Raw genomic sequence first — 26672 nt, 5'->3', positions numbered from 1 at the left:
AGCGGTGAGGCAATCCGCTCAGGGTCACTCAGCTGGAGCAAAACAGAGTCAGGGTTTCAGAAGTAGTACTCTAAGCAGAGCAGAGTGAAGCGGAGTGACTAAAGAGAACACTGACGCTGAAGAGAGGCGGGAGGCACAGGAAGCACACTGGCCTCACGTGCGAGGCGTCAGGTAGGCACCTCTGAGGAGTGGGAGAGAAGCTTGAGGCATTTTGAGGGGAAATGAATGTGGGCTACAGAATTTTTGGAAATGAAACCAAGATATGTAAGAACGATAACAGCTATAGGGTTCAAAGTTCATAGATTTAGACATTGAGATTTTAATACTTTTTCAGTGTATCAAGAAGATACCCCAGAACTGCTGCCCTCCAGGTCCAGCAGGTTTTCAGGCTGTTTCTGAACCTTCTTGCTATCTGTGCCGACCTGCTGAGGAGAACCTCTGAGGGCTCATCTCTCTAGCAAAGGCTGCTAGTCTGAGAGGTGACAGACCCCCAGCTTTCTGATCGGCTACTGATAAACCATGCAAAGACCTTCAAGCTGAGAGCTGATCTGACGTGAACTGACTTGACGCGTATTCCAGCCGGCCACAGGCCAAATCCAGAGAAAGTAGGTGATAAGGGCTCTGGGCTAAGTTTTTGAGTTTTCCTTTAAACCCTCATCATAAAGCAGCATCAGGACCTTTAAGGGGCAGTGCACAGACCCACCTTCCAAGGGTCACAACACACAAATTCTGAATCTTGCCGGGCCACAGCTTTTGTCTCCTCCTTCCCCTCAGTGTGAGTCCACAGCGGGAGAGGGAAAGCTGCGTGAGTGTGTGTAGGTACATCCTTTTGTAAACATGCAATAATACAAAGATAACTGGCTACAAGGTAACCCAGCCCTTCCCTAACACCCCCAGGCCCCTCCACACATACCCCCATCTGACTGGGAAATTCTTAGGTGTGGAATGGAAGATCTGTGCTAAGGAGAGAATCACCCTTAAGCTGAAATTTTTCGTCTAATTATCCAAATTTGGAAACCTTCCAACACAGAGAAAGAGAAATGGGCCAACCCACAGTCACAGCTCCACTTGTGGGCCCAACAGTACATACAAGGAAGAAGGGCAGAACTTGGCAAAGATGGTCAAGGTCCCACTTATGCCTAGTTTGTTGAGTCCTCCCAAGAGAATCTCAAAAACATTGAGGGGGAGGCCTCCTCAGTCTTCGCTGCCTTTTGAGCAAGCTCCTCAGTTGGCTAGGGAGAGGTGGGTGGGGCGCAGTTTGCATCAATCCTTGGCCCTGGGCCGCCACATCCCTTGACCCTGCCCAGCACAGCAGGCAGTCATCTTCACGTGGGCCCTTCAGCAGTGCTGGCTGAAATCCCCAACATAACAAGAGCTGGGCTGAGGCCCGACATTCAGAACCCCAGGGTGCAGGTGCAGAACGACTGCTTTTCTCACAAGGAGACAGAGAGGCCTCAGTTCCTCAGGGCCTCCACCCGGGAGTCACATGGCGGAGTACCAGAGGCTGGGCCCCTTGCCCAGGACTTACTCTGAACCATGCAGGGCCAAGGTCCCTACAGCCCCCTGCCCAGGGCAGGTCCGGGCCTGCTACCACAAAGAGCCCAGGATTCCCACAGGATCTGACTCTGACAGCTCTCTATCTTCCAGAAGGCAGACATAAATGAACCTTGGAGTAGCACAGAGACAGAGCGGGCCACAGAAAGTCCAAGGAGAGATCTTGCAGCCTCGAATTCCTTCTTTCAGACCAGGCAGCATGAGAAAGGTGACTCACGGAGGCACAACAAAGTCCTCAATGTGCTCAAATGTCACCTGCTAGCCCCATTTAACATTATGACCCCACAGTCCCTAGATCCCTTTCACCGCTTGTTACTTACACTTTTTCCAAAGCACACATCAACTTGTAATATTCTATAAAATTTACTTCTTTGTGCGAGAGGGGGGTCTATCTCCACCACTAGATTACCAGCTTTGTGAAGGAGGCCTCTTTGTCTTGTTTGCTGTGCTGTTCACAGGGGCTGAAGAGAGATCCTCAGTAAATATTTGTGAATGGGTAAACAAATCTTTAAGTCCCTAACTACCAGATCTGAAAGCCCAGACTGCCCAGGAAGCTCCTGGGTAGCAAACCTGTGAAACAGACCCCTGGGGCAGTCACCATTCTCTCCTACCTCAGGCCCACAGGCTTCACTAACATATTAGGGCAGTGTGATGATAAAAAAAACAAGAAAAATAGAGTCAGGCCGACCTGTCTGCCAATATACTGTGTGATCTGGGGCATATTCCTTTACTCCTCTGAACCTCAGTTTCTTCATCTGTAAAATAGGAATAACAATCTACCTCATATAAACTTTAGGAGACTCGAAGAAGATACCATGCAAAGTAACCAGCATGGTGCGCCTAAGCTTCTTGAAGGCCACTCGGGTGCACCAGTAGTGAGCAAAGGGCTATGGGGGCGAGCAACTGCAGCTGAAATTCCAAGCAACTCTGGTATCCCGTCACATGCGGGATGTGACGCATTAGGGTCCTCATCCAGGTGTGGAACTGCAAACTGCCCAGACTCACTCCCAAAGCAGAAATTGTATAGCTTTAATTACCCCAAGATAATGAGTGCAGAGTATTTCCCAGGGCACCCTTGGTTATAATTCCCTAGGATATGTGGAGTACAACGCTTTCCAACTCAGTGACCAGGCCAGGCCATGAAAACCGCTGGTATCTCTGTTTCTTTATAAGCCCCCCTTCCACTTGCCAAAAGCATGAAATAGATGTGGTCCTACTAATGCAATGAATAACACGGCCCCAGGGTCGTATGCTTCTCTCTGCTCAGACTCTCTAAGCACATTCCCTTCCAGACAAAAGATGGACCGCCGTGAGTTTCAAGACTTGTACGTCAGTCAAAATGGCAGTGTCTGAGCACCGTCTCAATCATTCCAGCGGAGCCCCCAGGGCCGGCTATTTAGCTCCAGCTGACTGCTCCTTTCCTGGGGACCTTTGGACTTGAGGTCTCCCCCCCTGGAACACTTTAATGTCAGATCTTCTCACGTCAGATCTCTGATGTCAGATTTCTCTTTCAAGATAGCTCACACGTTACTTCTCACTGAGTCTTGACAGCCCAGTCGTGAGGCAGCCTCACCCTTGCTCGCAGTTACTCACCCACTCTCCTTGCCTTCGCCAGCTTTAATTTTCTTCAGACACTGACTACCCTCCCATATAGTCTTTGTACATGCCGGTGTCTGCTCGCCCTTCTTGAGCCTAAACCCCACCAAAGCAGTGAGCCTGTGTGTTTTATTCACTGCTGTATCCCCGGCACCTGGAACGGGGCCTGGCCCAGAGCATGTTCTCAACAAGTATCTGAACAGATGAATGAATATATGGACAAACTGGGGAAGAACTAAGGGACGCTGGTTTCAGGTGTGAGACGGGCAGGAAACGCAGGAGAAAAGCAGGCAAGGGGACTGACGAGCGCAGTGTCCCGACACAATTCATGCCTATCAGGGCAGTGAGTCCCAGCATCCTCTTTCTCTCAGGTCCACCTGGTCTCACCACGGCCCCCACATACTCCCAGGCAACCCCCACGCAAGGCTTGCCACACGGAGTAAAAAGGCAGCTCTGTGCTCCTTCAGCTCAGCGAAACACAGTTCAGGAAAGTCTGGCTTCACACCTGTCCACGTGCTTTGGCGCTGCGGGCGACAGCACAAACTCTAACATGGGCTGACGAAATGGTCTTCTCAGGAGAGCTGGGGTCATCTCCTCCTTCCTACAGGAAACAACCAAGAGGCCCCATGGCTGCTGGACAGGTAAGTCTCCTTTCCAGGACAACGCCTACTCCAGGGGGCAATGAGCACTGTGCCCAGAGCACTCCCCCAGTCCCCACCCTGTACTTCAGGGCTATGGGTCAAGAGAAACCTACTGTCACAGCTGACAGGCCCCACACTGGCAACAGCGGCTGTGCTGGGCTCTAAAGCCCCTGAACCCTCCACCAAGCCAGCTAAAATAAAGAAGGGGTCCGAGGCAACCGTGGGTGTTGAACTAAACTAAGTCCTTCAAAGAGGGTGTCTGGGGACCAGCCTGGCATCCCAGGGCAGAGGGCTTGCTGTATGACAGGTGGGGAGTAGACTTCCTGTGGGGAAAGCTACAGCAAAGGGAGGACTCTGGAGAAGATTCATGAGCCACTAAAACTGAGGGGTCTCTGCCCACAGACTTCAGACCTCTGCCTGACACACCCCCCGTCCCTCCACCCCACCCTGCCCTGAGCTGTTTCATTTCCTTTCAGAAAAGTTTGTTTTGGTTTGATATTTGCCTCTAGGCCTCTGGGAGAATTTTCTAAGCTTTGTTTCTCTTCTTGTTTCTAGGATACCTGAGCTTCTCCTAGAGCAACAAGAGCAATAGGAACAAGAGACCGTGGGTGGGGGGTGGGGTTAGGATCACCAGATAGGAAGGGAGAGGGAAAGAGACCGCTTTGCTCCTACAGACTTTGGTGGGGCCCAGACCTCACCTTCCCGCTCATCGCCCACCCCCCACTCCCTACCCCTCCCCACTCCCTACCACCCCACCCCCACACACTTTAGGAAGTTCTAGGAGAACAAAACTAAAGCATTTGCAAAGGGGTCATTTACTAAGAAAGAACTGAAGTCCTAGAAAATCAAAAGGTCAGAGAGTACATCAGGGCACTGCCCAGGGCTGACCCAAGCCAAGCACAGGCTGCTAGGTCAACAGCAGGAGGCCTCCATCTACCACCTGGAAGGATAATGACTCCCAGCACACGCGCCAGGTTGGGAACTGCCAATAAACAGAAGCACACACCCTTAAAGGCGCCAGGCCTGAGGCCAAAGAGGGGTGGGGTGTGGGGATGAGAAGGGAACAGAGCTCCACACTGCCCAAGGTAGGCACACTGGGCTTAGCACACACAGAGCAGCACCCAAGGCCCTTTTCTACCCATTCTGCATCCAGCCCAGCCCCACCTCCAACAAGAAGGAACTTGGCTTTCCCGGGCAGAGGCAGGCATGAGTGGAATTCCCCTGAGGCAGGCTGCATAGGGCATCCAGCAACAGAGACCATTCATCAAGTTGCTTCTGGGGGGAGAAGGCAACCAGCTCAGCTTCTCCAGGGAAAATCCAGTGCAGGCCCCATAGCACCCCCACCACAGACATTAAAAGCCAGAAGACCACTCAGGAGAGACAATCATCCCACAGAAGTCTCCCCTGGCATAGAGGGAGCTGCCCATAAATTGGGCTCTTCTCAATCAAATGGCAAGTAGACAGCTTAAGGGAAAAGCAACTTTTAAAAATAAGCAGAAAGTCTGGTGTTCCCCTACCCCATGCCATTTTCAGAGAAAGGGCAGCTCTGATGTCAACGTACTTGGTTTAAAATCCCAACATAAACATTTACTAGCGGTAGAACCTTGAGCAAACCAATTAATCTCTTTGAATCTTACTATCCTCCTCTAAAGCATGGGGTGGTAATACTACTAGCCTCAGAGGGTTTCTATGAGTATTAAATAAAATAACTCATAAAGTACCAGGCAAATAAATTGTTGACAAATTAAGGTAGCTTTTTTGATGGATGGTAAAACTAAAAAAAAAGAAAAAGAAAAAATCATGCATCTGGTACAAAAAACACAGGAGTAGCTGTGGAAATCACAGTACGGAATTTGGCACGTCCATGTTGGTGGCAGGAGAAGCAGAGCCCACCCCATTTTGAGGCCCTGTACCCAGCAGCAAGGAAAAGAGGCTCACAAAAAAAACCCACAAAAACAAACACTTATTTGTAGGAGCGGAGGAGTAAAAAGGCATCATAAGAAAAAGTACCAGCCCAGCCTGCCACTTTGCCCCCATGGCTGTTAAAGTGACTCGAGTAGACTAATGTTCACAGCAGGATTATTCAGAATTGGTGACAAGTGGAAACAACCCAAATGCTCATCAAATGATGAGAAGACAAACATGGTATACTCATCTACCATTACAATGGAGTATTATTTGGCCATAAAAAAGAAGGAAGTACTGATACTTGCTGTGACATGGATGAGCCCTGAAAACATTGTGCTAAGGTGGATGGGGCTGGAAGAGATTATAATAAGTGAAGTCAGTCAGCAGGTAAAAGAAAAATATCGGAAGGTTTCACTTATAGAGGGAATATAAGGAAACTGAACAAAGGGTCAGGAAAAAGGCAAAACTTGCAGGCAAACCATAGATCCGAGGCACCCAGTAGGGGAGGGAGAGAGTAAGGGGTCAAAACAGGGGAGGGAGGAGCACAAGGGACCATGGTGATGGTGCACAGGTGATGTGGGGGTGGCAGAATTATGGGGGCTACACCTGAGGAGAGAAATCAAATACCATACAAAAATGAACAATGTAAAGCAAAAAAAATTCTAAGTGAAAAAAGCTGGTCACAAAAGGCCAACGATTGCATGAATTTATTTATGTGAAATGTCCAGAAAAGGTTACACTGTAAAGACAGAAAGTAGATGGTTGCCTAGGGCTGGAGAACATGGGGGAAATGGAGAGGGACTACTACTGGATCTGGGGTTTCTTTCTGGGTGAAAATATTCTTTAGTGGACTATGGTGATGACTGCACAATTTTGTGAATGTATGAAAACTACTGAATTGTACCATTTTATTTTTTTTTAAAGATTTATTTATTTTTAGGGCCTCCCCTGGTGGCGCAGCGGTTGAGCGCTGGGCTGCGAAGCTGCCCGCGGCCTCTGCAGCGCCGGTTCGATCCCCGGCCACCCGGCGAGGGTCCCACATGGCGCGCAGACCTCTCCTGCTGCCCGCTGCTCCCCTCAGCAGTGTACTTTGTCACTCTGCCTGTTCTGCTCTCCGCTCTGGCTCTGGTGAATTCTCTCACCCTCCTGCGCTTCTGACTGTACCCAGAATAAAATAAAATAAATAAATAAATAAATAAAATAAAAAAAAAGTGTTTTTTAAAAAAAAAAAAAAAAAAGATTTATTTTTATACAAGAGCTTGGGTACAGGCCAGAGGTATGGGAGGGTGAGAGGATTCACCAGAGACAGAGTGGGGAGCAGAACAGGCAGACAACCAAAATACACTGCTGAGGGGAGTAGCGAGCGAGACAGGAGAGGTCTGCTGCGCCATGTGGGTAGCTCCCTGGCCGGCCAGGAATCAAACCCATGCTGCAGACGCTGCAGACAGCTTCACAGCGCTGAACTCAACCCATTGCGCCACCGGGGAGGCCCTGAATTGCACCATTTTAAAGGGGCAAATTGTATGGTATGCAAATTACATATCAATAAAGCTATTTTTTTTTTAAAGATTTATTTATTTATTTATACAAGCACTGGGTACACTCAGAAGCTCGGGAGGGTGAGAGAATTCACCAGAGCCAGAGCAGGGAACAGAACAGGCAGACTGATGAAGTACACTGCTGAGGGGAGCAGCGGGCGGCAGGAGAGGTCTGTGCGCCATGTGGGACCCTCGCCAGCGGCCGGGGATTGACCCGGCGCTGCAGAGGCTGCGGGCAGCTTTGCAGCCCAGCGCTCAACCGCTGCGCCACCAGGGGAGGCCCTCAATATCAATAAAGGTATTTTTTTTAATGACTAGGAGGAAGACACTGAAGATGGTGTAAGGAGTGGTGTGTAAGATAAGTGTGACTCTGTATGTGTGGGCACGGTGGATGGCTAAGAAGCTGGGCAGGATGGCAATAAGGACAACATCCAACAACACCAAAATATTAACCTGGATCTATCTTCCACAAGACACTAGGAAAAGCCTGCTCACCGCAGCTGGCGTACTATGGCTATAAACTGCCACGCACTTAGGATCTCTTCCAAGGCACTTACCCAGCCGGGTAGGCAACTAAACCGGATCGGGGGTCACAGGCAAGTCCTCTGCCTCCGGACACTGTTATTCCCAGCACCTTCTCCAAGATCACCTGTTAGAGCAGACAAAGAAGTGACAGATTATAGACTGAGTGGGGCTGGAAAAGAGCGGCAAGGCACATGGACCATCCTGCAGTTCTGGCTCTTTTTCAGATGTCCCTGTCTCTTCAGGAAAATGGGGCGACTGACTTTTCCAGGTTCTATTCTGACCCCGAATCCCTTGTTCACATGGGGAAAGCCATCAGCATCAGCAGCTTTCAACAGAACCCAGTGTACTGGGACCATGGGCAAGAAAATGATGTGGTTACAGCTCATGACTACAGAGAAACAAGTGTCCCCTGATCTGGGAAGGTTCCATTTACAAGATAAAGCTTTGGGTTCCCACACTGGGCTCTTGGGTCCCTGAGACTCAGGGAGGTCACTGATCTTCGTGCCTTGGCAGGCATGGGAAAGGCCACTCTGATCTACCAAGAGCCAGAAGAATGTTAGGTGTCAATTAAGTGACTCATAATATCCCTGATGTGTGCATTCTATCACGTTCTTCTTCTCCACCGGAGGACTCCGCTCCCAAATGTCTGCAGTTCATACAGACTATGAGCCGGGGAGGTAGACACATGGCTTAATGGTGTGTTCTGTAAAGCACAGATGCTGAGAGCACTCTAATCATTATTATTAAGCCACAACTCCCACAGAGATGAAAGGGAAACATGTGTAAAGTACTCAGGGATTCTGAGATGAGAGGACATAGCCACAGGAGACATTCCAATCACTCTCATCGTCACTATTGTAACCCTACACCAACTGCAGCCCCGGAACCCACAGTGCACTAACCTCAAATTAGTTCACTGCTTTCTGCTAGATGATTCCATGTGATAATCAGACTGCCTGGTAACCTCTCACTCACCACGCCAAGTACACCTCCTCTAGCGCTGTCTGGAACCCTGGCACTGGCCCCCTCTGGCGAGTCCTTGGTCTCCACTGGCTTAGACAGGGGCTTCTGAATGCAGAATGGCCATGTAGACAGGCTAGACTAGACTCTGCTCTGAGAGCTCAGACTCTAAGAAGAGATTTGGGGGCCCTATGGGGGCGATGCGATCCAGCAACACTTGTTCCTCTCTGTGGCAGGATGGTCTGTTCCTAGTTCAAGGTGGCTTCCAGAGAGGGGAAGCCCAGAATCAGCATAGTTTAAGAATCTTTCCTTTTCTCTTACTGTCCTAGAGAATTCAAAGGTTCCTAGAAGGCCTGTTTAAATTCTTATCTCTAAGGGCCATTTTAGCTTGAATTTGGTTAGAAAAAAATGCCTGTGGTAGCCAAAAATAAGTCTCCTGGGATGTTATAGTTAAAATTTATTCCCCAGGAAGGTCCCCAAGAGTCGGCTGTACTTCTTGGGGATAGGGACCAGGAATCCTGACATGTGTGCACTCACTGAGGGCACGTGTGTAGGCCCGGGGCGCCAAGCCCAGCCACAGACACTCGGCAAGCACCGTGCTTGCCAGTTACCTGTGGGCCTATCTGAGGCACTAAACCTAGTGTGGGACAAAGTAACTTTAGACTATTCCATACATCCTTGACAGTTTACCCAACTTATGCTTCCTTCCACACTCTTTCTTAGCGCAATGACCCCCTGGCACCCAATCACCTTTCTGCAAAGCCTGAGCACCAGGCACTGACAGGAGAGTTGCAAAATAACCCCGGGGAGTCCAGGGGATACTCAGCTCAGGGCACTCCACCCAATCCTGGCACTGTGCCTTTGGCTACCCCACGGGGAGGGGGAACATTCCTGCAGTAACAACTGCCTATTGCCCAGAAGAGGGAGCGAGGAGTCCCAGGCCAGCACTACCCACAGGGACAGGAAAGGTCACAAAGTCAAGTGCAGGGAGCTTTTCTCCTCAAGTTAATCTGATTTCAGGAAAACCTTTAGATTCAATTTTGTGTCAATCCCTCCCTTATGCTTCAATTTTGATATCAAAAATCAGGTCAGTCTGTTGGTTCTCCTCTGATGGAGTTTGGTAGATGTTGGGTCAGTGTTTTGTGGGGGGCTGATCCAGTGCCACGGAGAATTAATTCTGAAACCAGCATGGACGTTTTAATAGCAATCTAAAGCAGGAAGGAGATGTGAGTTATCAGATCCTAAAGACCAGTGATTTATCAAACTTTCTTTTTTTTAAAGATTTATTTTTATTTATGTATGCATATAAGAACTGGGGCACAGGCCAGAGGTGTGGGGGTGCGTGAGAGGATTCACCAGAGACAGAGTGGTGAACAGAACAGGCTGATCGACTGAAATACACTGCTGAGGGGAGCAGTGGGCAAGGCAAGAGAGGTCTGCTGCGCCATGTGGGTCAGGTCCCTGGCCAGGGATTGAACTCATGCTGCAGTGGCTGCCAACAGCTTGATAGTGCTGAGACTTACCGCTTGCGCCACAGGGAAGCCCATGGTTTATCAAACTTTCTGACCACAATTCACACACAGTAAGAGACCTAATAGGTTCTATGACACAGGATAAACATAAGTGTATGTGTGGCATGTGCATAAAACTGAAGTGAAAGCTTCACAACAAAATAATCACTCTTATTGCATATGATATACTCTATTTTCTACTGTGTTTTATCTCATTAAAAAATAATTGTAGTCATGGCCCACTCTTGAGTTCCAAGACCTAGAAATGGCTGGAAGCTCCAGTCTGAAGCATCCTGCTACAGACCATCTTTTTGCGGGCATAGATTTCAGTCTCTGATCTCTACACCTCTGCGTTCCTCAGTCATTTTCCTCCTAGGACTCTCAGCAAAGGAACAGACTTCCAGGCTAGAAAAACCCCAAGGGCAGGAGTTTGCCTGGGCTCAAGCTTGGGTTATTTTCAAAAGAATTATGGTTTTGGCTTTTTTCTAGCTTTCTGAGCAACTATCCAGGGAGGAAAAAAAAAAAAAAAGGCCATTTCCTTTGGCTCTGTGCAGGGGGAGGAACAGGGGAAAAACATTCAGGGGCATCAGCTGGTTTTTATTTTATGTTCTAACTCAAACCAGCTTCCTGTTTGCAGGGAGGTTTGGAGCTGAGCTCCACTTTCAAAGGATCTGACAGTCCAGAGCTCCTGCTAGGCCTCCAACATGTAAGCTCATTTGGTAAGACTCTACCACAGAGAACTTTTATAAATTGACTCCCTCTCATAACCTTCTCCCCATCCTCTTTCCAAAAACATGGTACAGCTTCCATCTACCCTTGAAAATGGAGACAAACCTGGACACTCCCTGGAAACACACCACAGGCCAAATGAAACCAAGAACAAGCAGTGGTGTGCAGGAGCCAGCTTGTACTGGCTCATGATTGCTGATCACCAACATCTCTTCCCACGTCCACATTCAGCGAGAGTACTTTGGAAGCTTGAGATCACCATGGTGGGGGTACTTACACCAAGACACCAAGGAAATCAGCAAACACTATAAACCAGGGCCCCCCACCCCTCCCTCCCAGAGTCTGTAAACATTCACCATCACCACTGAGTTCAGGTCACCACTGTCTCTCATTTGGATCATGGCTGTAACTACCTGTGCTCCCTCTGCAGGTCTTGCCCCTTACAGTTTTTTCCACAACATGGCAGATCACTTTCTTTTAAAATACATATAGGAAAAATAAACAAATAAAATACACATGGGATCAGCTCATCACTGTTCAAAACTCTCCAGTGGCTTCCTATCGTGAAGTCCAAATCCACATACTTCACCTTAGTTTACCAGACCCTAAATATTTCTGGCCTCTGGCTACCTCTCTGACCTTATTTCCTACACTTTCCCCCTTACTTACTCCACCAGAACCAGCCTGGATCCCTTATGCACCTCAAGAACATTCTAGCATAAGGTCCTTTTGTTAGGGGGAAAAGGATGTCCCAAAGCAAATTCTATACAGGCTTTGTGGACTCCACCCCCACCCCAGGTCAAAGCCAAAGACACTGGGAACTCCAAATCCCATCACCACCAAAGGGAAGGTGGCTGGGACCGGAGGGTGGGGTTAAGCAGCCAGGTGGATACAAAAGGCAGACACGTGGGCTTTGGGGATCCCCCATTTTGGCTCTCCGCCAGCTCGCAGCGTCCGGCCAGCTCTGAGAGTGACTTTGGGTTTCCAGGTCGTAGGATCGGGTAGGACGCATTAAAGACTTTATTTCCCTATTTTCTCCCTGAGTTGTACATTTTCCTTATTTCTTTTTCTCTTGTAAATAAACCTTTTATTAACCCTTTTGTGTGTGTCTGTAGTAAAGTATTCATAAGTCCCTTTAAAGGGCGCGGGTGAGGACCCACAGCCAGGAACCCGTTTAATATCGGGGTTGCTCTATAACACTTTGTCTATGCTATTCCTTCTACCAAGATGCTCTTTCTTCAACTATTCACATAGCTAACTCACTCAGGTCTTTGCTCAAAGATCTCTCCCACAGACAAGATTTTCCACACTAGTTTTACTGGTATCATTCTATACCCAACTTACCCTGCTTTATTTTTCTTCACAGCACTTAGAATCAGGTAGTGACCTGACATTGATTATATCTTTGTCCAAGTACTCTGTCTTCTCCATCAGAATAAGAGCTTCTTGAAGGCAGGACTATCCCTCAATGATTTATCCCTAGTACTTTAAACAGTGCCTGGCACACAAATGACACTTGATAAATATTTGATGAATAAACAAATGCACAGCAGAGGAACAATGAAAGATCAAACACGAGTAAGTCCAGGAGAACCAGGGCATTTCAGGCTAGGAGAGTTGCTCTCTCTCCACAAAGGATCTAAAATTGGTTGTGGGGCCTCCCTGGTGGCGCAGCGGTTGAGCGCTGGGTTGCGAAGCTGCCCGCAGCCTCTGCAGCGCTGGTTCGATCCCAGGCTGCTCCCCGGCCACCAGAGGAGGGTCCCGCATGGCGCGCAGACCTCTCCTGCCGCCCGCTGCTCCCCTCAGCAGTGTACTTCGGTCCTTCTGCCTGCTCTGCTCCCCGCTCTGGCTCTGGTGAATTCTCTCACCCTCCCGCGCTTCTGACTGTACCCAGTGCTTGTATAAATAAATAAATAAATCTTAAAAATAAATAAATAAATAAATAAAATAAAATTGGTTGTGACTAAACAGCCAGGTCCAGATGAGGACAAGCACAAAGGGAACATAAGGGTACAGGTAACGTTTTGTTTCCCAAGCTGATGGTTAACTCTACTATTCCATTCTTTATGTGTTAAATATTGAATAGTAAATGTTAAAAAAGAAGAGAGAAAGGTCCAGGATGTGGTGTGGGCTCAGTACCTCGCGAGCTGCATCCTCCCACAGTTCACACCCCGGTTTGTCCCTTTATCCTCGACCTACCTCACTGGCATTCACTGACCCAGCAAGGTGGGGCTGGGAGCATGGGGGCGGTGGATACAAAGAACTCAAGAGTATGTGCTTTTATTTGGTTTGGGCTTCTCCTGTAAGTGCATAGAAGGCTATACACTTCTTGTTTGTTTGTGTGTTTTTATGGCTTGCTAAAAATTTTTATTTTATATATTTTGTAGATCATTTTTATACAATGTATGCATTTTCATCTTGGTTATCGTCCCCGTAAAATTCCCACCCTCTAAGTCTATACACTTTTATGATACTAGACATGCCACTTCCGGGTGGAAGCTTCCGAGAACTGCATTGGACACCTCTTCCCCAGAATGCTAAGCATGGCAGCAGGTGACGAGATGGTCCCTGAGCCTGGGCCCTGAGCAACCCCAATGAAGGGAGCCCCTGTGCTGACCACACTGAGTACAAGCCCGAGCAAGAATAAACTATCTATTAAGTCAAAGGATTCTGAGATGATGTGGTCACAGCATGACTAGCCTGGTGATAGTCATATTTTTTGGCCACTTACACTCTTTGGTTTTACACGCTTAGAAAGTATCAAGGACCCCAAAGAGCTTTTGCTTACACAAGTAAACTATCAACAGTTACTGTATTTAAAATTACAATGAAAATATTTTTAAATATTTAATTCATTGAAAAATAACAATAACAAACATTACATGTTAACATAACACTGTTATTTAATATAACTGTTTTCCAAAAGAGAAGTGAGAAGAGTGTTTTACAATTTTACAAATCTTGTTACTGTCTGTCTTAATAGAAAACAGCTGGATTCTCATACCTACATTTGCATTCAATCTGTTGCATTGTTATCCTAGTTGAAGAAAATCTGGTCTCATTTGAATATGCAGTTAGAAAAGGGGGAATCTCATAGATCCCAAGTATTTTAGGGATCCAGGGGGTCTCAGGCCATACTTTGAGAACCAATGTCCTAGTGTATCCCAGCCCTGTAACACTAGCCCCTCCTGAATACTATTTCATTTTTCCACAGAAGGAAGCAAGCCCATAGTGTGAACTGTGACTTCAAGTATCATTTGAGGAAAATGAGGTAGGAAAGAGGCCTGATGAGAAAATGGCTATCCTCAAAGTCTGGAATGGGGCCTAGGGTTCTGGCAGAAACTTCATCTCCAAACTCTCAAGACCCAAACGCCAATGAAACACATCCCAAAAGACACACTAGTTCCGCTACCTATGGCCAGTGACATGGGACGCAACTACTGCAAGTGGCTGGCACCCCAATACAGCCCCGGGTTTCATGCACAAGTGAAAGCTCAGAACCAAGAAGAAAGCACCTACTTTGTACTCTACAATGATCTGCAAATCAGAAACAGGTCAGAAGTGAGGCGAACACTCAAGTTGTGACCCAGCCTCTGTGGTTTAGCAGCTGGAGAGTGATGATGAGATAAAGGAAAGCCCACGCCAGCCTGAAAGAGGGGGGTCACCTGTCCTTGGTGGGGAGGCTGCAGCAGGGCTGAATTACTACAGGTGTGCCGCAGAGGCAGCCTGCATCCCTGCCACTCCCAGCATGGACCAGGCATGGGAGTATTGTATTCTCCTGAGAGAAAGAAGGAAAGCAAAATCACCTCTTATGTTAATGACAGAAAGGGAAACTTTATAATGACCTATTCCCATGAGAAAAGAAAAGAACAAAGCCAACTATTTAAGTGTTCTTCTGGCTCTCATTAAAGTAAATGGAAAAAACAGGTGGTTCACAGGCAACAGACAGGACTACTCCTTCATACGAGATAGAACAGCAATTTCCAGCGCAGACTGCAGCCTGTTAATGGGAATGGAAATCAATTTAGAGGGTAATGTAATAAATAGAACAGAAAAAATAGATCTCACCACATGTAGGCAAGTACTGATCATTAAACTTTTGTTTCAGGGTGCATGTATGTACTGGGTCACAATGTAAGCCTATTTCCTAATGTGGTTTGTTCTCGAAAAAAGTCTGAAAAGCAATGCAATGATATGGTGATGACGAGACAGATTCTGCCCCTCCACTCAAATTCCACTAGGGAAGATGAATGATATACTGCAAAGAAATCCAACATGTGATAAGGGTCATAAGGACAATATAAAGAGGATGAAAAGGGATGACATCTAAGAAGAATCAGAGAAGGAAACAAGGAAGCTTTCTTGGGAGGGTGAGTAGGTATTTGGCCTGGGCCTCAAAGTGCGGATAGGTTTTTGACGGGTACATATACAGATAGAGGGGATTCTCAGTAGAAGGTGAATGAACAAAAGTTTGGCAGAAGGAAATAATAGAGCAGGTAAGCAACAGTGAAAGCAAAGACTGTGTAGGAGAGTAAATCAGGACAGACAGATGGCAACCAGACCAGGAAGGGTCTTGAGGCCAAACTAAGGCCAAACTAAGTCGGGTTATCCGTTGGCTCTGGGGAATCACTGAAGGGTTTTGAACCAGGGACACAACAAGGCTAAATTTTGGTGATAATGTGCATAAGTCATACAGGCAGGGAGCCAGACTGACAGGTTGTTATAAGAATTCAAATGAGAAGTTCTCATTTAATTTCACGCTCATCTGCATCAGCATGAAGACAATCGGAGTAGGAAAGAATTAATTGGCAAGATCAGGAATTACACAACTCTGGAGGAAAAGACAGACGACTATAAGGTTTCGAATCTCAGAGATAGGGAACAAGCTGGTGCCATGAAAAGAAATGATGCCGTGCTAAGAAAGAGGACGCAGGTCTAGACAGGAGGATGGGCTGATATCTGCCTGAAGCATGTTGAATCTAAGGTGCTCCGGGGATATTCTGTAGGAATCACAGAACATTCTAGATTTAGCAACATAAATATGATTTAATGCTTGGAGAGGTTAGACTAGAAACAGGTATTTGAGGATTATTCACATGGAGGTGAAAACCACATTGAAAGTGCAATGAGACAGGAGCCCTGAGAAGGGAGGAAAGGCTGTGGACACAACCTTGGGGAATACCTATTTTTAGAGAATGGAGAAGAGGAGGTGCCAGGCAGTTAGAAAGGGAGGAGAAGCAGGAAGCCAGTGAAAGGGAGAGTTCCCAGAAGGGAGGGATGGTCACTATGAATACTGAAAAGAAGTGAAGAGAGCAAGAAAGGAAGTCTCCACAATCTAGAGCCATCTGCAACACAGTGGCACAGCGTGGGGTTACGAGTAATCACAGACACCCCCAAACATATTATCCCAGGAACTCTAGGTAGTGACTTCCAAGCTTTTCTCCTCTCTCTGTTTCTCAGTTTTTCAATCTCTCTCTGTCTCTTAGTCTTTCAATCTCTCTCTCCTCCCCCACCCCTCACGCTCTTTCTCTCTCTATGTATATAGTTCTTAGAGCTGATCAGTCACAAACTAAAGGAAAGGCATGAACCAGTGGAAGATACAGTGCAAAGAGCCAAGACAATGGCACTGCTGGGAAGGGTTTCCTGCTTGAGCCTGGGGCTTAGGTGGTTTGGATTTGTTCTTCCGTTCTTAGTGTCAGGGCCATTACAGGGAGTCTGCAAAGGCAAGGGAGCAGTTAGTTGATCCCTTGAGAGAGACAACTAAGAGGCCAGAGCATAAAAGGCCAGGGTCATCTAGGATTTGCTGACCTCCAACTGGTAAAGAAACTCCAGCCACTGGAAGGCAACCAATCAATCTGGTTTTGTTGCCACCAGTTTCTTTCTTCTCCTTGTCCCTCTTTCTCCACTTCTCAACCCCACTCAATTCAAGTTATAAATACCTGAGTTATAAGTCATTGCAGCCAAACCATGGGCTTGCTATTTCTATAAACAAGCATGTTACAGACGTGTCCAAGGCAGAACACTCTCCGCCTTTCACTCCCTTCCTGCAGGTTAAGAATAACTATGCTTGTCTCTTGCCCACTCACAACACTCTAATCTCACAAGCAGATTCTCCACTAGATTCTGAGAACTGCCACTTACACAAAAGCCACAGAAGCCACAATGGCCTGCAGAGTTGGTGCGAAGACTGCCAACAGGGCAGAGACCCATTGACTGGCCTGGGAAGTGGGTTTCATGCCCGAGTTCACTCAGTCCTGCTCCATCAGAGTCCAAGGTGCCATCTGGTCAGAGGCAGGAGGCAGCACGATGGCCACCCCAGCACTGTAGAACAGCCTTTGCCTCCCTCCTCTGCTCCTGGTCTCTAGCCTGTCTGTCTGGTTTATCGTTCTATTGTCCATACCAGAAGAAACAAATAACTTCCAATAATAAAAACAAGGCTCCCTTGCTTAGAACTCAGAATTCGTTGGAATTGAGCCAATTCCCCAAGGCTGGAATTACAATGGCCTGAGCTTCTAAAGGTAAATCTGCCACTGCATGGCGATCCTCTGCCCATTAACCCCTGGAGATGCTTAAAAAAGATGCCAGGCCTGGCCCATCAATAGAATTACTCACAGGGCTTACCAAGTTTTTCTCAGACAGCAGTCCCCACCCCCTCTCCACAACCTGTCTTCCAAACATTCTCAAGGAACGGAACTGGAGTAGGGTTCAAGAATCTTCATTAGAGTTCTCTAGGGGGTTACAAATATGAATCAGGTAGGGAACTGTTAAAAGTTTTTTGCTATTTTTATTTCCAAATTTTAGCCCCTTCTGGGGCTAGTAAGAAAATAACATTCCATGTATTCTTACAAGAATACACAGCTCCATGGGTACAAAAGGGTCTAGCACAGAGACATCTCCAGCTGTAACTGCAACCACACGCTGAATGTGTACTCTGTGCCAAGAACTGTGCTAAGCACTTCATAAGATTATCTTATTTAATACACTTGACAAGATTAGGAAAGACTAGTATTATCTCCATTTTACAGAAGAAGCTGTCAGCTAAGTAGTGAGTAGAAGAACCAGGATTTAGACCCAGATATGCCTGTTTCTAGAAATGGTGCCAATCTGAGGAGGGAGTTGAAAGAGTGGTCCCAAACCACTAGAATGTTACATTTTCTGAAAGAAAACATCGAGAAGTCACTGTGCATTCATGGAGGCATCAGCGACAGGTCTGAAATGGTAAAAAGCAGAGGGCACTGGATGAAGGGACAACAGGGCTCTAATGTTTAAAAAAATGAGGAGGTCTTATCAGTCACTGAAAAAGGGCTAATAAATGGGTTCTGACCTCTCAGTGACATGGTTGCAGAGAAAGGGGAAGGGAGGGTGTTCTAATGGCAGAATAGCTGACATGATTGAAACTTGCCCATGATCAGCCAGAGCCAAGACCCTCCACTCAACATGGGTCAGCTGACACTGTTTCCAAGGCAACTGACATTACAGTGGCAGCAGCAGGAGAATCTGATTTGTGTGCAGATGGAAGAAGAGGTAAGGACAGCATCAGACCTCAGACCCAAGGGGAGGCTCCCTTGCTTGGAATTCAGAATTAGTTGGAACTGAGCCAATTCCCCAAGGCTGGAATTAAAATAGCCTCAGCTTCTAAAGAAGGTAAATCTGCCACTGCTTGGGGATGACCTTAGAGATCTTCTGCCTTGGAGGATCCTCAAGCCTCAATTCATAATACATGCATCAATGGGTGCTCAAGTCCAGAAAACTGCCTTAACACCACAGTGCCTAGTATACAGCAGGCACTTCTACCCTCCCTTTCTCTTGGGTTTGTTCTTCCTTTCTTAGTGTGAGGGTCATTAGAGGGAGTCTGCAAAGGCAAGGGAGCAGTTAATTGATCCCTTGAGAGAAACAACTAAGAGGCCAGAGCATAAATGGCCAGGGTCAGCTAGGATTTACTGATCTCAAACTGGTAAAGAAACTGACATTATCAGAAAGGCAAGGATAAGAGAACTCTCAATTAAAGCAATCAGAAGAGAAAAAAAAAAAATAAGGTCCCCCCCCCCCCCCCCCGGTCTAAGGTCGTTTCTCTCTACAGCAAGACCAGAATCACAAGCAAAGCTTTATGAGCTGAATGTCTAATCACCTGAAGGGTCTAATTCCCCCTCTTTCCACCAACTCCAAATGCTTGAGTTTTCTTATCTTTGTTTCAAAACTTTGTAACCAGGAAGAATACTATTTCTTATCTGAACTAAAGGCAAAGTGAGTGTGTGTTCTAGGACAAAAAGGGGAGTGGGAGGACTCGCCGTGCCCTTGAGATCATGCCAGCTCGTGTCACAGGACTCGCCTGGGGAGAAGGCAGGATTCTTCAACACATAATTCTCTATAAAATGCTTATTTCCTTTCCAACCCCAATGCCAACATCCCAGGTTAGGCCTTCAGTACCACATTCCTGGATACAGCAATGGCTTTCTAATCAGTCTTCTTTTTTTTTTTTTTTTCCCCCAAGATTTATTTATTTATTTATACAAGCACTGGGTATAGTCAGAAGCTCGGGAGGGTGAGAGAACTCACCAGAGCCAGAGCGGGAAACAGAACAGGCAGACTGACGAAATACACTGCTGAGGGGAGCAGCGGGCGCAGCAGGAGAGGTCTGCGCACCATGTGGGACCCTCACCAGGCAGCCGGGGATCGAACGGGTGCTGCAGAGGCTGTGGGCAGCTTTGCAGCCCAGTGCTCAACCGCTGCGCCACCAGGGGAGGCCCTCTAATCAGTCTTCTTATAACAGATACTGTCCTGCCCTCTCCCAACCTACTCAAAAAATCTTTCCACATCATAGATTTAATCAAGATACTCCCCTGCTCAAAAATTTTCATTAGCTCCTTACTGCCCAGAAAATAAAGTCTTAACCTAGAATCCAAAGCATTCTGTCAGGGGGCTCTACCTTCTAATTCTATTTCCTTCTACTCACCTGAAGGGTGTGTATTTGTCAATCTGGATTATTCATTATTCTGGAAAGGGGATTCTGGGCTTTAGTTTATATTCTTCTACCTGGAATTCCCTTACCTTCCACCATCCCATACAGAAACCCTAACTTTAGTTCAAGGACAGCATCCAAAATTCTTTCTGCTGATCACCCTGGCCAGAAATGATTTCTCCCTCCTTGGTATTCTTTCAGTAGTACTTAATCGGTGTCATTCACACGGCACATGCTAATTAGTTCAGAAGCTGTACAGAAACCTCCATGGATCTGTCTTATCTCTCCCACTAGTCTATAACTTCCTGGAAGGCAGGAAATTGTAGCTGTGTTTCACACAACTCTATACTTACAACAAGGGGCATAGTATTTGATAACTAATTTTTAATTCTTTAAAAATATTTGTGACTACTCTTTGGTTAATCTGACTTGGTAAATTCTCTAACCTCCCAGGGAAGTCTCTCTCTATCCTGGTCATCCCTAGAAGTCTGAGCAGGAAGCAGGATTTTGATGCCTTTCCACAAAGACAGAAAAAGTCTAAATGGAATAATCTATGTGCCTTAAAGACCACAAACAAAACAGTTTTAACCCTGATACATGCATGGCATGGCTCTTCACAAATCTGACTTGACTTACAATCAATGAATAAATCCTAAAGGTTAGAGATAATCTCAGAAAAGTAACAATACTATTGTTTAAAAAAAGCTTTATCAGTTCAAATAATCAGAAATGGTTGTGGCTATGAGTTAATCTGTATGTTGGATTTAGAAATGACTTGTTTTCTTCTCTGTCTTACTTGTGTAAAAAATCTTTTCCAGAAAGCACATGTACTTCAGGATAAATCACACAAGATTTTATTTACCAAAGGTAACCAAAGAAATATTTTTGAAGATGTAAGAAATGAATTATTTCAAATACAACAAGTTAATGACGACTGTGAGGAAGTATTTGTTATGCCTTATTATACTAGAGCAAAACAAGCTTATTAGAACAGATATATTTTTCAGTAACATTTGCACACAACTGCTTTAATAAAATAAATTCAGATATTTTAAAATTAAAGCATTTTAGATTTAAATATGACATACACGTTTAAATTGTAGAGACTTTTATTTTTATTGTTTTTTTCTACTTACAAAAATAATACAGACTTGTAAAAAAATTCCAACATTACAGAAATATAGAAATGTAGACAGTGAAAGTCCATCATAATCTACTCCTATCCCTCCCTGAGGTAACCAATATTAACAACAGTTTGGTACTTATAGCCTCATTTTTTTTCTACGCACACACTAACATGTATATGTTTTAACAAAAATATAATCATTAACATAAAAAATTGTTATAGTTTCCTTTTCGTCACTTAATATATCTTGTATGCCCTTTCAAGTCAGTACATACAGACTGTCCTCATTCTTTTTAGCAAATACAAGGGATATCATCTTAGTGATACATACCAAACCTCTATTGATTGGCTACTTGGATTAATCAAAGATTTCACTATTGCAATTAACAAACACACACAAAAAACAATTATACACAAATTTGTGTGGTATGAATGTTTTGCATAGAATAAGACTCCAGAATTACAAATGCTAAATCAAAGTACATAACTTTTTCTTATAGTGGATATTACCAAATTACCCTCTAAGAAGGATGGATTAATTGTATGCTTTCACTAACGTATGCACTTGTTTCCCCACATCCTCACATATGTTTTCATTTAAAACAAACATTATTTAAATTTACTCTGATCACAACAGTAGAAACTTCAATGGATTATAAAATTAACATGTTTCACTCTGCCCACAAATTCTTAGCCTGAAAGGAAGTCCTAGAATGAATTCATTTTCCAAATTATTTCAATATAAATGAATTAGCTCCCAAAGAAGAAATGTTATTCCTATTTGTAGAGAAGCTACTGCTGTAAAGGGCATGCTTACTACTTCAGTGATTTCTAATAAGACATAGTAAATTAGGACTCCCCTCAACCCCACTTCACTGGTTTGACTTCCCCCCTCCCCCAAATATCATACCCCTAGCCCTGAAATAAATGACACAGTAGTTACTATCAAAAAGAATATTTACTAAGCAGTCCTTTTGGTCAGCAGTTAAAGTATCATTGATACAAGTTAGGCAACTGGCAAGAAAAAGGTAGTAAAGATACATCACAATAAAAAGATACAGAGGATGATTAAATGTTGGAACAGAAGAAACTGAACCTGTGAAAAAGGAGTTCTTCTAAACAGAAACTTCAAAGAAAAAAATCTTCCCAAGAAATCAGAAAAAAATTTTTGAGTGCTCCAGAAATCTATGGACCCTAATAATATCAGCAACCTATAACCCTATATTTAAACCTTATGATGTGCTTTCATTTTCATTAAACCTCATTTAATCCTCAAACCAGCTCTGGGAGGAAGGCATCAGTATTCCAATTTCACAAATGAGAGAGAAGCCAGCACACACACAAAATTACATGCGCGCAGGCACACACACTTCTCTCCGAGAGCGGCGCAAGGAAGAGCAGCAAGGGCGCCACTGGGGAGGCTGGGAAAAATGGAAAGCCCATGCCTCTCGCCCCCACTAAGCAGTCTGCTCATTAGCAGCCCCATCCACTATCCAGGTCTGGGTTTACTACGAGGGAAAGTCTGACAGCTGCGGTAGAGGCCTGGCAGGAAAGATCAAAGCAGCTTGGAGAAGGAAGGACGTCATGAGGAGAAAGGACATGTTTAGAAAAGGCTGCAGCAGGCTAAAGTTATTATTCCAAATAGAAGCTGACCATGAGCATCAGGGTAACAGAGGCAGGCCGGCAAGCCTACAGCCTGCAGGCTACCTGTTACAAATTTACTTGCGACCAACAGCTTTTCTCCAAGAGAGTAGCAAAGGGGTGGCAAGAGTCAGGATTCTAAGCATGCCCTGAGATCTTCCCCCATGATCACAACCTGCACACAACCTGCCTGTGGGCTACCCTCTACCCAATCCACCTGACTGTGCTTCCTCGCCTTAGTACTATCAAGGGCAGCTTCAGGGAAGCACACATTAAGATACCTATTTGAAGAAAGAAATAAAAATAATACAAATGTAAGATCAGGTAAGGTAAGGCACTTGCTCAAGGAACTTAGCAGCCTGCCTAGCCAGAGTCAGCTGGGCAAATAACCTCAATTTTGCTAGTTTCATGTTCCTTGAACCCCCACTACTGTCGTCATCCAAGTCAGCCCTTACATGGGACATTTTAGATCCATTTCCCCCCCAGAGGGAAACAAAAAAGGCACTACAGAAAAAAAAAAAAAATTGGCATTTTGACTCAGCTCCGCTACACAGCTTCAAAGACAAAGTCAGTGTGGACAAGGATGGCCACAGAGATTACAAAGATATGGAGTGTAGAGCTAAAGGGGAGAGATTTGGGTTAAGCAGTATTAGCAAGCAGTCTGGAGTGTAAGCTACACAATCAACTGCCAAGTAAGAGCATAACAGTTAAAAGCCCCATGATACCCTCACACAAAAACCACCAAGGCATCCGCTGGTCGCCACCTCACTCCCCTACCTAGCACCAACCCCAAGAGAGAAGCAACAACTATTTGCAGCTTATGGGCATCTGGAGCCACCCAGCTGCACCCTGTCAACTGGATACTCATGTATCCACAGCGTGTACAGCACCAATGGCCAAGAAGTGGGGATATCAGCTTAGGAAATCCAGAAATGGGGGTGAGAAGAGCAAGGATGTAGAGGAATAAGGGTTACTGAGTGATGGCTCTAAAATAAGAGGGGGAAACTCATTAAATTAACTCTTGTGGGAAATGTTGGAGAACAAAAGTACTGCCTTTTCCAAGGTAAATGCAGGTTGTGACTCTTGGCTATCGCAATACTAGGCAAACTTCTGTGTTCAGTGCCGTGTTCTGCACATAGAGACTCCCTGGGAGGAGTGCAAAATAAGTATTAAACATGGACTTTGGAGTGAATGAAGAAAGCCAAGGTTTAAATCTCTGTTCAGTCACATTCTGGTTATGCAACCACCAGCTGCTCCCCAGACCATCTCGGCATCAGTTTCCTCATATACAAAGTGGAGATGGTAACAGTATTTATAGGATGGTGTAACACTTGAATGATGTAATATATATAAAAGGCTTAGTATAGTACATAGCAAAAGCTCAATAAATGTTAGTCATTATCACCACTATAAATATTACTATTTCTAGTATTACTATTAGGAGAGTAAGATAAGGGCAGGAAGCAGTGTCAATACACTGGGGAAAGGATGGTTCTAATATGCACAATGTCTAAAAATGCTGAACAGCAAAGAAACTTGAAAGATCAAGTCCTTGGGTATTTTAATTTTTATAAGTAAATCATCTTAATCATTTAAGACAAAAACTTTGTCCATCTTCATCCATCCTGATGACACTGTCAGTATCACATTCTTCAGAAATTACCAACACACTGGTAATGTTCTATTTCTTGATTTGAGTAGTAGTTACATGGGCACTGCTTTTATAATTATTTATAATAAATATTATATTATAGTTGATAAACTTTTCTTTTTTTTAAAAGATTTATTTATTTATGCATACAAGAACTGGGGTATAAGCCAGAGATGCAGGAGGTAGAGGATTCACCAGAGAGAGTGGGGAGCAGAACAGGTGGATCTACTGAAACACTGCTGAGGGGAGCAGTGGGTGAGACAGGAGAGGTCTGCTGTGCTGTGTGGGTAGCCCCCTGGTCTGCTGGGGATCGAACTCGTGCTGTAGTGGCTGTCGACAGCTTGATAGCACTGTCTTTAATCCCTGCGCCACCAGGGAGGCCCTGAAAAACTCTTCTGTCTCTGCTGTATATCATTTCTTTTAAGTTTTGTTTTATTCTTTAAATGGAATCACCTGGGGAAGGGGGTGTCAAATGAACTTACTGAGAAGTGACCACAAGCACCACTGAAGGACACAGATCTCAGAGTCTGTGGACATGGACGTTGAGAAGTTAGGAATTACAGAGCACGCAACAAGACTGAATGTTCAAATCCAGAAATACCTAAGAAACTTCTCAGGATTCCTCCAAAACAGAATTTCACAAAGAGGGGCCGGGGGTGGGGTGCAGGGAGTCAGCCCTGTGATTTCAGAAAGGACTGTTCTGAAATCTTCAAATCTCAACAATGAATGAAGGGGCATGAAAAGGAAAAAACATCTTCAGTCTCATTCCGGCATCAGGGTAAGATAAGGTTTGTAAACTTAAAATCTAGTCCAAAAAAATAGTTGTTTTATAGACTAGTAAAGCAACAAAAAAAGCATTACTGTCCTGTAATAAAATAAAAGGGCATGGAACTTATTCCCTAGAAGTTTAAGAGGAAAGATACATACTGTGAACTCATTATTTTATAAGCGTCTTTCAAAATCCGTGGAAAATACTGTGGCCAATTAAGCAGCACTGTGACTTGCGGGTATAGTCAGAAGGAAGGAAACCAAGATTTGGAATATCTGGATACTCAAAATTACCTACCCTAAAGATCCACACTGCCCAATCTGGCTGTCACATTCACTTTATTTCATGCCCCACCCCACCCCAACCCCCACTATCCCCATTTTTTAAATTTTATTTTAGGAGGGAACAGAATAGTAAAAGTCATAAATGTGGACCTGATTCAATAAACATTCATGAAGATGGGTATTCTCATTCCGCATCTCTACTAAGAATTGCTGTAAAAGACAGCTGACAGAAGATCTGCTTAGGCCTGCATTGAACAATGACGCCCAAAGGAAAGGTTTAGCTTATAGCAAGTGGGAATATGATGCACATTACAACAAATCCTATTGAAAACACTGTAGCATTTTTCCCCCACTAACACTGCAGTCTGAACATGAATTTGTCCCTCCGCAGCTTCTGCAGCGCAGGTTCCATCCCCGTCAGCCGGGGAGAAATCCACAAGGCACGGCAGATCTCTTCTGTCTCTCCTGCTGCTCCCCTCAGCAGTGTGTTTCGGTGAGTCTGCCTGTTCTGCTCCCCACTCTGTCTCTGGTGAATCCTCTCACCCTCCCGCGCATCTGGCCTGTGCCCCGGTTCATGTACACATGAATAGATAAATCTTAAAAAAAAAAACAAACCACCCAACAGATACTCCTACTACAACAGTGAGGCAGACTATGTTCCCAGAGAAGCTTACCTTGAATAAATATAGTTCCAAATTTCAAGTTCTAGACTGTTTTGCAGACAAAGGGACAGTGAGAACAGCCACAAGCACAAATTGAGGCTGGGCTCTGACAACAAAGTTACAAAGGTCAGACTGAAGTCCTACTCCTTCCAATGTTTTTTCACTAGTTACGAAATGAAAACACACAGGAGACAAACAGAGGGGAAAAAGTGAAGCAAGAGAACTAACAATGCCCCCCAAATATTCAAAATACCAGCAGGAAATAAGAAGACAGTGACTCAAATTGCTACAATAGGGGAAACTTGCCCTAAGTTGCAAGCTGAGAGCGGAAAGAAAGCTTAAAAGCAATAGTGCTGCTGGACTTTGGAATAAGTGAGGCCAAGGAGATTCCAGAAGGCTTTGCAAGATAACTTAAGAGCCTGGAGAAGCAGGACTATTTTGGTGCACAAAGGGAGAGGTGTTGGGCTGGGGAGAGAACCCGCTCTCTCCACGGAGAATCACTTTGAAGGCAGAAGGCAAAGGAAGAATGCAGCAAAGATCAAGGAGATTAAAGCAGGAGAACACCTCACATGTTTCATTGCACACCTCTGGTTTTAAGGCGCTCAAGATACTTTCAAG

At 45.3% G+C, this 26672-nt stretch overlaps 1 protein-coding gene and 1 long non-coding RNA gene across 4 annotated transcripts in view; one reads left to right on the top strand and one right to left on the bottom strand.

Moving 5' to 3' along the window:
- The window catches only part of MAPKBP1 (mitogen-activated protein kinase binding protein 1), a 50065-nt gene that overhangs the window by 17637 nt on the left and 5756 nt on the right, over positions 1-26672 (bottom strand). For all 3 annotated transcript variants that reach the window (XM_037502277.2, XM_037502278.2, XM_037502276.2), the window contains one exon: positions 7795-7886. In XM_037502277.2, the coding sequence (XP_037358174.1) occupies positions 7795-7886 (92 nt within the window). The remainder of the gene's footprint in view (positions 1-7794; positions 7887-26672) is intronic.
- LOC119238523 (uncharacterized) lies at positions 3-6291 on the top strand. Its single transcript, XR_005123597.2, has 3 exons — positions 3-171; positions 3522-3791; positions 4347-6291. It is a non-coding gene; the product is annotated as an uncharacterized LOC119238523 (long non-coding RNA).

This window comes from Talpa occidentalis, unplaced genomic scaffold (assembly GCF_014898055.3).
Source record: "Talpa occidentalis isolate TD23 unplaced genomic scaffold, MPIMG_talOcc4v2.1 talOcc4.11, whole genome shotgun sequence".
Taxonomy (NCBI): Eukaryota; Metazoa; Chordata; class Mammalia; order Eulipotyphla; family Talpidae; genus Talpa; species Talpa occidentalis.
Note: the sequence above shows the minus strand (reverse complement) of the source record. Positions and strands in the feature narration are given on the sequence as shown.